We start from the raw sequence: 14059 nt of genomic DNA, 5'->3' as shown, positions 1-14059 counted from the left end.
CTTACTGTGTTTATTATGTAACTGTTCTGATAGTTTTATAAATGTAAGATGTGAAATCTTGCCGCTGGAGAAGATGCGTATTCTTTGTTCTTATACAAATCACATTGTTATAACAAAATTAGTGCATTATAATATGGGTTCAAAACATGAAAATTGTATGGTGCAAGAAACTGTAAAATATGGGTAAAGTAGAAGTGCTTTTCAATATAACATGTTTACCTGAATAAAGAAATAACACTGAAGCATTGCTTGCAAATGAACAAGAAAAACAGCAAGTTTTAGGATTCAAAGAAGCAATTATTATATCTTACTATTCTAGTGATAATCTGAAACTATTCGTATATTTACACCGAAACTGCAGTAGTACAAGGTATATAGGAGAAAGATGTATAAAAATGATCAGATTTAAAAAAAAATAGATTGAGCAAATGTTTATGAATGGAAGCCTGGAGATAGACATAATTACTGTTTGACTCCAGTACAGCCTTTTAAAATATTCCTCCACACAAAGTTTTTACACTTGGGTCTCATTCACCAAAAGATAATATGTATGTCATAAGTTGTAAAACTGTTCCCCACCAAGATTCCACTGACTTCTTCCTCCCCTCTTCACACCTTTTTTTTTTGTGTCTGTGTGTGTGTGTGTGTGTGTGTGTGTGTGTGTGTGTCACATTCAACAGTTATTTTGTCCATATAACGCAGTACTCACTTGTGTATTATTTTGATCTGTACATTCTTATACTTTTATTAATTGTTGAGTATAGTGTAATATAAGGTTAATTTTTTTATAGCTTCTTCATGTATTTCATTATGCTTGTGTTTATCATGTAGATATATTGCTGTGAAAGGATGCAAAACACTGGAAAAGCAATCTTTGTGCAGCTATAAATTGCCACTGATGTGTGAACTATCTGCTGTGTCTTAAGCCGACTGAGGATGGCCTAAAAGACTGAAAGCCTGTTTGCAATGAACTATAAGATAAATATCATTGTGGAATGACAGTACTGTGTATTTCAGTTTTTAAATTGATACATGAATTTATGATCAGTCTACAGAAGTTTCACTTGCTGCATGGTTTTTGATACTCTTTTACAGAACAGGCACCTTGCTGGAAGGCAGTGTATGTATTAGAAGCAGGTTTCAGCATGAGAACTGAAAAACTGATTCAAGAAAAAACTGTATTACACAATTCTAATCTACTATAACAGCCCACTCTTCACTGCCAGTATTACTTTTATAAAATTTGTGCAGTTTTCTCTCCTTTCTTTCTGTCATTTTCTTTCCTCTTCACACACACACACACACACACACACACACACACAAAAAACACTATCTTTTTAAATATACTGTGTACGCATTATCTCTTCTACTGATTGATCCATATGTTCAGAAAAACAATATGAGATTGTAGGTCTGCCTTGATGTGCTCTGTTATCCCCTAACTAGTTTCAGCAATAACTCACCATCATCTGATACTTGCAGTTCATTTACTTTTTCTGTTTCGTAGTTGCCACAATATTAGTAATCTGCTTTGTTTTCTCATAGAAAATGTCACATGTTAGCCTCAATTTTCTAAGGGATGACTTTGAAAGATAAATGAATTACTTACTATACCTGTTACCATCATTTTTATCAACTGTTTCTATCTTCCAAGACATCTACCTAATGATTTATTCTCATTTGAAATTTGAAAGCAGTACTCTAGAAATGTAAGGTCAATTCCAGAGCTGCTTCATAAGGAGGGGGGGAGTTATTAATGTGATGACATGTATGAAACAGAAAGAGTAAAAGAACGAGGATAAAATATATTACTAATTATTTTTAAATCACATTTTTAAATGGAAAGAGCAAGGAACAGATACTACAATTACAAAAGAACCAATGAAAAATATGAAAACAAGGCTTTGGTCTTTAATAAAAACAGTCATAGAATCACATATAACACAGTGTTTCAGAATGAGTTAAAATCTATGTACAACAAATTTAAACAGCCAAATATACAACAACAATGGAAAAATGGAATGAGGGAAAGAGACAAACCATTAAACCCTTATGAGTACACAGTACAGTCTTTGTATATCAACACAAGCTATATCTTCATAACTTCATACACAACCACCACAGTTCTGGGAATGAGTTCTTCAGTCAGTTTGTAACTTTAGTGGATAATTTACTAGTTATTCCTACCTTCACTATTTTTAACAACTGTTTCATCTTTACAAGTCAGGTGTTGGATGCTGTATTTCCATCACAGTATTTATTTGCTCCTCAATTTTATTAATCAAGTTACCTTTTAATTTGATGTATAAATCCGGAAAATGAGTACATTTGGCTTTGAGCAAATGTAATTATAGTATTTGTGTAAAGTGTAGAAAAGGTATGTGGAAATATTCTCTGTTGATTCTTCAATGAACATAGTTTATGGTACATATTTAGTGGTGCATGTTATGTAAGGTCACACTCTAGAAATTATAACCAATTGAATATGTCATGCATTTTAACTTATGACCGTTTAAGGTCTTTGAAACTGCCACACACTTCAAATTGGTCGTGAAGTATAAATGTAGATTTCTGTTGTCGTATGTTTGTCACAGAATTTTCTCCACTGTCTGTTCCATTAAAAGAATCTTTAAGTCCTTTGTAATGAGACTCAAAGAAAATTTTGAGTGCTCTGGTTTTGGAAAGTAATTAGTATTCATTATTTTGCTGCTCAAAAGCTTCAAATGAGCCACAGTGACAATAATTAAACTAGTGCTTTCAGTCATTTCCAACTGTACATCAAGTGGCAGAAAGTAATCTGATCTATTTCTGTAATTGTAATAATAAAACATATTGTATATTGTACCTATACATGTATCTGTATGGTTATAGCAAATTCAGTTGACCAGAAGGAAATCTCTCTTTTTTTTTCCAAATTTTGCCCTTGTTGGCAAAACTATGTATTCTGCTGTACATGTTCTTGTGGTATAGGAGATTATAAAGAGTTGAACAGGAAATATCACTAACAATAAGTTTAGTTGTGGATGGAAGTTAAATGCCACTAATAGAGACAAGAAAGCACAGACTTGCTGGAATTATACAAGGGCTGCAATTACGCAAGAGGAGAATACACAGAATTTGGTAATTTTGCGTGGACTGTAGTAAAATAAACTGACAGCCACACTGTTGTAACAGAAAGGCTCAATGGCTAAATGGATGCCAGATTACAAATCCAAAGGTTTAAATCCTCATTCAGTTCAAGGGTTTTTATCTGTCACTTATCACTTCTTTTACCTCTGGTATACATTTGTTAAAGTGAAAAATGTAAAATTTTATTGTTGTTCTGATTAAATTGTAGGTTCCCCATTAGTCCTCCAATAAATGACTCAGTAGGTCAGTTTAAAAGTCGGAGAGAGGCAATGACATACCACCTCCAGTATTAAAAGGCCTAGTAAAGTGCTAAGATGTTCAAACCAATCTTGAAGTTGCTGATGGCTTTAGTTTTGCCTTGACAAGAAACATCTGACAAAATGTGAACTTTTTTTTATTCAGGTGAGAACAGTGACCAATGACCAGTTACTAATAACTGTGTAATATTTTCATAGCTAGACATGCATGAAAAATTTTCAACTAAAATGCTGGTTGTGAGCTTTGCCATAAAGAACTTAATTTCACTGAAAGTGTTCTTTTCTAGATCTCTCCATGCTCAGAGAGAAAATAAATACTTAAACCCTCACTTTGGGTGGTAGTTAGGTAACTCTTACAGTCTCTTACAAGGCTGTGACTTTTCATTGGCGAATTGTTGTAGGAGGTGGAGTTACCATTAATGTAAATCAACAACAGCAAAACATTTCTATTTGCAAATTTCTGTTCCATGGAAAGTAGAAAATAATATGATAATATGACAAATGGTGAGTAAATGGCTCTCATCAGTTTTTGGGCAATCAAGCAATCAAGTCTGTTCCTCTAGTAACTAGATGGCAACTTTCGGTAGACTAGGTGACAATATGCAGTTTTGTGCCGTCATGCAAAAGAATAGATGATACAAAGGTGGAAGCAGTTAGTTATACTTTTCATTGTTGTATGCTCTTTGCTCACATCTCCTTCTTTCCCATACACCTATTCAGTACTAAATTCCTAACATCTCTTTTCAGTGGCAGTAGCCATAATCTGAAATTCTGACATATAAATATAATTTTTTCCATATCAAAAACTATGTGTCCTTCAGAGAGGTACTACAAATTTGTTGTGATGAACTGCCTGGATAAAAAAAGAGCTAGTATGCCTCCCAGCGTAAATATAATTCTATAATAAACAAAAGTGATGTTAGGGAAGTTCATCTGAAAAGGAGTATGAATAAAAAAACTGATGCTGTGTACACACCAGAAGTGAACAACATAAAATTTTGAAAATTTTTCCTACATAAAAAAATAATCAGCACAAATGTATAACTTTTCAGTTGGATGAATCTAAAGTGATTTTATAATAGAAGTCATATGTAGTTGAAAATGTTAAGTGAAGGAACTTTTAAAAAGCAGTTTAAGAACAGGCTTACCCTAAAATATCCCTATACCTTGTAAATGTTGTGAAGAGAAATTTTAGCATCAGTTATATCATAGCTATAAAGATAGTGACAAATTGTATGTATTCAACTTAATATTTTACTGTGGTGTGATGTATTGCACCATGGACTGCAGTATGTTGCAACACTGTATAAACATTTATGGAGCATAAATAAGGATATATTTGCTCTGTCATTGATAACATATGTACAATTACATATTGAAGACACTAAAAGATAAATAAAAACAACTTAGTGAGTTCCAAATATGCATTATTTTATGATGCAGTTGCAAGTGTATAAATTCCAGGTCTAAAAACTTTCAATGGTAAGACAAGGGAATGTTTGGTGATTTTGTAATACAGAAATAAACCATTGCATGGAATCAATAATTGTGACATATATCTACATCATTTTCATGTTTTCAGCTGTTCATTTTCTGACCTCCTACATTTACCAGTTTTTGGTTGCTTATTAAGAGTAGTTACCAACATTTCTCTTATTATAGTCTTCCTTTTTCATATCACACTGGCTCTTTTTCTCTGTGTGATATAGGTCATACATCATTTTCTTTGTGTAAGCACTACTCTAAAATTTTTGAAATACTGCAAGAAGATGTCAGATGATTAATTTCTGCTTCCCAGTTTTGCTTCTTACTTGATTTTTACTATCCATGAGTGGAGAAAATACCAGAAGTACAGAAGTGCCTTATGTTTCTTTGGTAGTAATCATCTATACATGATGTTCCTCCTACATTTATCTAGAAAGTCATATATCCCTATCATCCAATTTTGCTAGAGCATAGAATGGTGACTGCAATGAGAATGTCAAAACTTAATAGAGAACTGTGGTACCTTCATTAACTGCACGCTGAAATTTTGGTGAAATTTCTCCAATGTCATATTAGGGGCCTATCCCACTGTCCATGCTTTCACATTGTCTCTCTATATTCCATCTTTTCCTTAATTATCAATAATTTATATTAGTTACTTTATTTCTCCTACTTTTGGAAGCAATCCAGAACTGCCATCTTTAATTTTTATCATAGTTTATGATCGATTTATTCATTTACCAATCTTGATAGAATGATCATGTGATTCTCTTTGATATCCTATACATTTTGTATTTTTTCACATGGTGCAATTTTGTCAGTTATCCCTTTTTACAAAAATAGGCTATTAAGTGAAGATAGTATAGTATGTACTGAAGGTTGCAGCACAACATTTTCTATACAACAGTGGTCTGTAGAAATGAACAACATTTTTGCAACAAAAAAAGTGTTTGAGATGCATGACAAAGATTTTTGGGTTCCTCATGTGAGACAGAAAATACATTAAATAGAAAGATCAGCACTAAAGGTGGAATCATACAGTAATTCAATCATTCATTCATGGCATAGTTGTAAGTGAGCCTTAAGCCTCTTTCAGCCAGCTGCACATTGTATTACAACAGACTGCTACCAATCTTGTGACACTAGATTGTGTGTTATACAACATTTTCTCTATTTAGCTGCATAGCTCAACAGATTCAACTAACTAATTAAATTCCTCAAGTAACGCAGTAAAATCTTTCTCATTTTAACTTTAAGAGTAAAATTTTAACATTTTCTCCTTCAAATAATTATTCTGGTATTTCTTCTTGAAGAAGAATAGAAAATTCATGTTTTTATGTGATTCATTGCAGTCAATGTGGTTTTAAGAAAGCATGCAAACCAGGCATCTGTACAATGGGGATCACAGAGATAAAACGGTTTTGTTAAGAGGGTAGGATGAGTACCTCTATGGGAAGAACTTCTTGTTCTATTTTGTAAAGTGGTTTTGGAGATACACTTAATAGAAATCAAAAAGCTCTTTTGTCATGTAAATATGCACAAACATATCAGTGTGTGGTACTTAAAGTAAAAAAAATCTGATTTTTTATTAAAATTAATGATATTACTAACTATTAATACATTCTGAATTATATATATATAAATATTGATTTTCAGTCAGAGCTGTTCACGAAAGTTTATATCCATTTGTATTCATAAGAGCACATAATCTGTCCACGTCATAAACCCTTTAAGGTTGTTGCTGGTAGGAGTGGACATCTACTTTAAATCTCTCTTAACTAACAATTATACTTTCTTCTGATATCCTTTAGTCAATACATAATATTCCTCCTCATACATGTAACTGTTGCAGTATTTGCAAAACTGTACACATTTATCATAAATTATGCTTCATCCGGGTAACACAAGTTTTCAAAATACCATATCCATTTCCACTGAAAAGAATAGTGATCATCAAACAATAATGATATTTTTGCCAAATAAGTCTATAAATTGTCCATTCAAATAAACTTTGTTTGAGACAAATAATGATTAAGCTCACCATCGCAGCCAGGTAGAGCATTTCATACTGAGATGAGCATTTGAGCTCACAATATGGTGTTCCATTTGATTTCTGACTCCTCTTTAAGAAGCCACTTACAGTGCTGGATCACAATCTAACTGCACCTTCAAGCTCTGTAAGCAATTTAGATGCAGCTGTGTGTGTCACAGCTTCTAGACTTTTATCATCCCCCTGGGAGCCTCACACATCTGGTGTGACTTTTTGCAGGTATCAGTGGCTGGCAGATCGGCTCGCAGAGCCAGATACGCAGACACCGTTCTCGAGAGGGCCACGCCGTGCCTCCATCACTGCTGCCCTTTCTTCCTCCTCTTCTTCAGCAAGCAAAGCTTCTTCATCACCTAGGTCTTCCTCATCCTCCTCCTCTTCTATCACACTGTTCTGTATCCAGTCACGGATACGGTCCTTCTTGGTAGAGCGATCAACTGTTGTTTCAATGCCGTACTGAGTAAGTGTGTAAAGCAGTTTGTCCTTCTCTTCCTGGCTGCTGTGGAAGCTGTACATGGATGGGCACAGCTCATCATCCTCACCTGCAACACAGATTATCATCTAATAAGGTTTCACCACCATGATTGTCTATGCAGCAGACTTGTAAATTTTGTTTTTTGTTGAAACTAATCTTGTGAAACTGCTACTGGCACAACTATTCAAGTGTCACTTCAAGTGATATTCATTTATTCATCAAGCACCTTACATAGACTGCACCAAGAAGGAGAACCTTCAGGTTTTTTGAATTAATCCAGCTATACACTAACAAAAGAGAAACAGTTATAAGGAACTTAATCTGTACATTTAATTAAGAATAAACTATCACTATTTTGCTTAATATTATTTCCGCTTATGCCATGTAAGGTAAATAAAGCTGCAACTTTCTAGAAAGCTACTCCCACAGTTAATTTAAATATCTGCAGTTCATCTTCAATTCATAGCTCAGTATTTACTTGAATCCACTGACATTTTACAGAGTAGGTGGTTGTGTCCTCGGAGCCTATCATGACTGCATGTCTGAATTCAATCTTCTTGGTTTTCATGTCACATCATTTTGAATAAAATACATGATTTTTTGATCTCCACTATCATTGTCAGGAGTAAAAACAACGTGTAACACTGAAAATGCAGATAAAATACCTTCTGCACCATCCAAAATTTTTCACCGTTTAATATCTGTTGATAATTTGTACTGTACTTCCAATTCTGAATCTGTAAGCTTTATTAGAGAAACTATATTTAATACATAATGGACATAATATTGAAATAATAATGGAAATTCTGTTAATTGCTGGGCAAGAGCCATGAGAACTTTATATAGGAACAACAAAATGGCAGTAGCTGTGCTGTTGTTTATCTTCAGAGCATTTGTCATGTTGCAAGCAAAGAGGAGGCAGGGCAGCCTGAGTCATGAAAGAGTGTGGAAGTGATTGTTGGGTGCTTCCACAGATGTGATGTGCAGCTATCATCATGCTAGTGTAGGTGCACATATTTCGTTAACCCACAAATATTGAGAGCATGGTAGGAGTGAACAGGCAGGGGAAAGCTGCAATTCTAACTGTTTCCTGTCCTATAATTATCCGTGACTCTAGAAATTACTCATAGTCCTCCACCAGCCTCAGAATTGGCATTGGCAACATTCTTCACCGTGTACAACTAATATGGTACAGACATTACCCAATGGCATTGCTTTCACAATTTTTGACCAACTTTCATGAATAATAACCTGCAATAGTTAGAACTTGTAGGGCACCTGTGCTGCCATTGTCCTCAGACATTATTACCAAGCAAGGTCCCTTTCCTTTCCATGCAACTACCGAGTGTTGTAAACATATGAAAATTGATTAACTACTTACTGCTAGTTTTGTTTCTTTGCTAATGACCAGTTCCAGTCTACATTTTGCTGCCTCAGTGACTTTACATTCTTGTATTCCATAACAGAGGCATAACTAATTTATAGTTTTGAGTATTAACTTCAATCACTTAAAGTAATGTTAAATATCGGTGGTAAAACTAATAAATAAACATACAGTACAAATTAAGAAAGTGAACTTTCATTTATTCTGTATTTAGCTTAGCAAGTGACTTCTGCTGGCTTCGTATGTATTTTATTGTAGTTATATTAAAAGTAAAATCAGTTGCTATTTTGGTTAAAGTAAATTCAGTTCAGTCTTTCAATAATGAAAAGTAAATTGCTTGTCCTTTCCTAATTTTTGGATTATGTTATGCTGAGGTTACTGAAAGTTATTTTTTTACGTAACGAAGTTTCAGTTACAGCCAGTCATTTATTTAACCAGTAACTTCATTCAACTTTGCTTTCAAAATTTAGTATTTAGGATTAAGTAACTGCAGACTCAGTGCTTTCTGATTCATTTATTTTCTCATGAACTGTTGTGTTGTGGAAAAGCATGATAATGTTATGTTGTCACATGTGATTATTTGCTAAGTTTTCTTTATTGTTACCTTTCTTAGGATTTTGGATGTTCATTGCCCTAGTAGGCCAGTGACAGTTTAATTATCATTTTTTGGTAATCAATATTCCCATTGTATTAAATATTACATGGTACCCTTTTCCCCCCTGTGAGATTCCTGAGCAATTGCACTAAATTTCCATACATTTCAAAATTGTCAGCAGTATATAGAATGGGTTTAGAAGGGTCTGTTGTACAATTTCTTCCTACTAACCAGTATTATTTTTATTTGGTAACGATAGCCTTACTCACTGTAAAATTTCATTAGGCATACACAATCACAATCAATTATTTCGCAATCCAGTAGGCTGATTAGGGAGGGAGTAAAACAGGCAACATGATGAGCACAAATGAAACTGATAATTAGATTGTACTTAACAGGAAACAATGGGTAGAACAAGGTGAATGCTGGCAGTTGAATTCATTGTTGAGGAACTGGCTGGCTAGCATCACAAATGCTACCACTGAAACACAGGAACTGACAAGAGTTGAATTTGTGGCATCTGCAGATGCTACATAATTCAGGATAAAAATCAAAACTGAATCCATTGGCAGTGGATACAATGAAACCATTAAGAAAGAATCAGAGTAAGAGTGAAAACCAGTAATGTCTGAAATATAAACGATTTGTTGGACATGTTGAACAGTACAGTCAATGCTCAGTCCAAATCATTTAACAGTAAAATTGTTGCACAGCTAAGTAAAATGGATGATCGAGGCAAAGCAATCAAGATTGTTAACAATAATATTGGAGTTTTTAAAATGAGAGTAGATGAAATCAAGAAAGAAATAATTGTAATGAATAACGAAATTGGTGATTTTAAGCAGGACATGACAGAGGTACAGTCACAAATAGGAGGCATAAATATTTATTTTGAGATGGAAGCAGAGAGGATCAAACAGAAACTGGAACAGACTGTTGACCCCATTATTGAAAATAAAGTAACTGAGAAGGTAGAATTAGCACAAAAAGATAATAGGGAATAGGTTACAAATCTGCAAACTTTAGTATCAGACGTAGATACTAGGGTGAAGAAACATGTGGCTACATGTGATGAGGAAAAGAGGAAATGGAAATGCTAGCGATGACCAGTTGCCCGATAGTTGCAAAAGTAACTGAACTAGAAAAGAGATCAGATGAAAAACGGCACTATGTCATGCCACATCATAATACTGAAATGTTGGCAAAGGAGGAGCATTTCAATCCCCTCAAAAACAGGGTAGATTGTACTCTATCGGCTTCATTAAAAATTGTGAAATGGTATTGACTGAATCGTGGATAGATAAGAGAAAATTTAATGCTGTAATCAACATGCCAGTGGGTGAGGCTAAGGGATGGGGCTTAAACCTCAAGTTGTGTGAACTTGAGTTTTCAAGAATTTAAGAATGCATTCTTGAAAGAATGTTGGCCAGAGCTGAAGCAGAAGACTGAATGGCACAAATACATAGTGTCAAAATCCTACAATGCAAACTCGTGCAGCTCGATGAAAGAATTTTGCAAAAATTGGATCTGCAAATTAGAATATTTGCATGATTGATTGACTGAATCAGAGAAGAGGCTTCCAGATGATTCCAAGAGGTACATAGGCAGTAGTTACGGAACAATTATTGCATTTGATAGAGCACTTGCCCGCGAAAGGCAAAGATAATTGGCAGAATAACCATGAAAATTTTAAAAGTCGTCATAATAGCAACAATTGCCACAATGGCAATAACCATAATAACAATAACCATGGTAATAATGGTAACCACCACCATAGTAATAATAACTCACAGTACTATAATAGTATCAGTCATTATGGGAACAATAATAGTAGAAATGGCAGAAGTCAGCATGAGGCAAATATGGTACGTGATTCTCAGCAGAATGATTGCAGGCAGGAGTAAAATCAGCAGTTGTAATAGCCAGATAGAAACAGGACTGTCATACTTAATCAGGGAAACCATTAGCCATGATGGTTTGGGGCCCACGGGGCATGGGAAGACATTGGCGACCCGGAAGAAAGCCTAGGCAATGTCACTATGATAGATTTGAATGGATAAATCAGCAATGTGAGAACGTGTAAGATGACAGAGTGAGTAACGCAACCTGTGGTAACAATAACTGAAATTGAAACAGCAGTCAACAAAGCAATCATTGTCTGTAACAACAATGAAAATCACAGAGGTTGACTTGAGTTTATTGGTAGAATAATGGGGAAGTGCTATCAGTCTACAAATAGACTGCTTACAAATCACTTGTGTGAGCGGTTCTGGAATATTGCACAAGTGCGTGGGACCCATACCAGATAGAACTAACAGGGGATATTGAATGTATACACGGAAGGGCAACACAAATGGTCACAGGTTTGCTTAATTCATGGGAGGGATTCACAAAGATACTGAAGCAAGTGAAATGGCGGACTTGAAAAACAGATGTAAACTATCACAAGAAAGTCTATTAACAAAGTTTCAAGAATCGGCTTTAAATAATTACTCTAGGGATATACTACAGCCCCCTATGTATCGCTCATACAGAGATTGTGAGGATTAGATTAGAATAATTACTGCGTGCACAGAGGCATTCAAACAATCATTCTTGCCATGAGGAGTGGCCGTGTGCTTTGAGGCACCATGTCATGGATAGTGTGGCCCCTCCTGCCGGAGGTTCAAGTCTTCCCCCAGGCATAGGTGTGTGTTGTTCTTAGCATAAGTTAGTTTAAGTAGTGTGTAACTCTACGGACCGATGACCTCAGCACTTTGGTTCCTTAGGAATTCACACACACACACACACACATAATCGCTGGTCGCTGGTTCTAGGCACTTCAGTCCAGAACTGCGCTGCTGCTACGGTTGCAGGTTCGAATCCTGCCTCAGTCATGGATGTGTATGATGTCCTTAGGTTAGTTAGGTTTAAGTAGTTCTAAGTCTAGGGGACTGATGACTTCAGATGTTAAGTCCCATAGTGCTTAGAGCCAATTTGAACCACACACAATCATTCTTCCCACACTCCGTACATGAATGGAACAGGAAGAAACCCTAAGTGTTGTGGTGACACACGTTATAGCTTATGTAATGATCTGTCAGAAAAGCTAACATTTGAAAGGCTCTTTAAAGCTGCTTTGACACAATTTTATGAGAGCATTCCCATAAAGAAATGCAAAATACCTGCCAAAGGCTTCAAAAGCAAGGCCACAAATAAGAAAAATCCATGGTATAGTGAAGAGCCAACAAATCTGAAAAACCAAATTACGCTGTTGCACAATGTACATAAAGGTCTGAAGACTGACCACACGAGATCAATCTGCCTTAACTACAGGAATGAGTATAAAAAAAAGCCATTGTAAAAGCCAAATAAGCACAGAATCTCAGCAGTATTGACAATTCCACCAACAAGTGCAAAGCCGCATGCAAACTAATAACTAGCCATCGCTAAAAATGAAAGAAATAAGAAAATTTATATATGTCCCCAAAAATTCAATGACTGTTACATTAAATCAGTTCAGGAAGTAGGGAATTCTATTGTGAAGCTTGATATTAGTTCATCAGAGATTCTTTCAAGAATGTTTGTAAACCACCAGTTAATACACGCACATCTGCCTTCTCTGAGGTCTCTCCTAATCTTGTCCTAAGAATAGTAAAACAGCTAAAACCATCAGACAGTGTAGATACATATGACATATCTTGTAACATACTACAGAAAGTAACAGATTGTATTGTGTATCCCTTAACATATTGTATAAACAAGTGCATAGCTGAGGGATATTTTCCTGATGAGCTAAAAGTATGTAGGGTAGTTCCAAAACATAAAAAAAGAGATACTGACTGCTTCAGGTTACAGTCTAATTTAACAATTTCTGTAGTCCTTGCTTTTTCTATAGTACTGCAATGTGAAATTTACTATAAATTATATGTTTACTTTGAAAATCTAGGAATAATTAGTCAATCACAGTGTGGTTTTAGGAAAAATTTGTCAATGGTTGATGCTATAGACTCTGTAGTCAAATACATACACAAGTGTTTGAGGGTAAAGGCTTTTCTCAAGCCACTTTTTGTGATCTAAGTAAAGTTTTTCACTGTGTAGAGCACACACCACTTCTGGGAAAAATTGAATTCTTTGGCACTGAAGGTAGCAGCCTTAAGCTATTAAAATCGTATTTAAAGAACCATAGACAAATTGTCTGTGTTGGCAAGGAAATGGCGAGAATAGAACAAGTTAAGGCAGGTGTTCCCCAAGGATCCATATTGGGCCCTTTTTTGTTCCTGATACTGATCAATGCTCTGCCATCATTTATAAAGTTCTTCATTGTAGTAACGATCTCAGCATCCTTGAAAGTTGTGTTGCAAAGGCAATGGACCAAGATTCCACTCGATTTAAAGGAAATGGCTCCTTATTGAATGACAACAAAACACAGCACATGGTTTTTAGTCTGAAAGACAAGTTTCTGTCAGATGATCCTAGCTATGATAAGTTTATGGGGGTATATTTAGTCGATAAATTATATTGGGGTCAACATGTACAATATATTAGTGGTAAGCTGTCAAGAATAATTCATCTGTTAAGGGACTTATGGAGCGTGTACCCGAAAAGTATGTTAGAACATCCTATTTTTCTTTCTTCCAAAGCATGCTAACATATGCTATTATTTTATGGGGTACTCTAGTTGTGTACATGACATCTTAATACTGCA

The 14059-nt window shown here is 35.1% G+C and overlaps 1 protein-coding gene across 2 annotated transcripts in view; it reads right to left on the bottom strand.

Moving 5' to 3' along the window:
- Positions 1–1889: 1889 nt before the first annotated feature.
- Positions 1890–14059, bottom strand: part of LOC126253575 (serine/threonine-protein kinase meng-po) — a 354496-nt gene continuing 342326 nt past the window's right edge. For both annotated transcript variants that reach the window (XM_049954998.1, XM_049954999.1), the window contains exon 7: positions 1890–7460. In XM_049954998.1, the coding sequence (XP_049810955.1) occupies positions 7144–7460 (317 nt within the window). In that variant the 3' untranslated portion in view covers positions 1890–7143. The remainder of the gene's footprint in view (positions 7461–14059) is intronic.

The sequence above is a fragment of the Schistocerca nitens genome, chromosome 4, assembly GCF_023898315.1.
Source record: "Schistocerca nitens isolate TAMUIC-IGC-003100 chromosome 4, iqSchNite1.1, whole genome shotgun sequence".
Taxonomy (NCBI): domain Eukaryota; kingdom Metazoa; phylum Arthropoda; class Insecta; order Orthoptera; family Acrididae; genus Schistocerca; species Schistocerca nitens.
The sequence above is the reverse complement of the archived record's forward strand: the minus strand, read 5'-3'. Positions and strand labels throughout refer to the sequence as shown.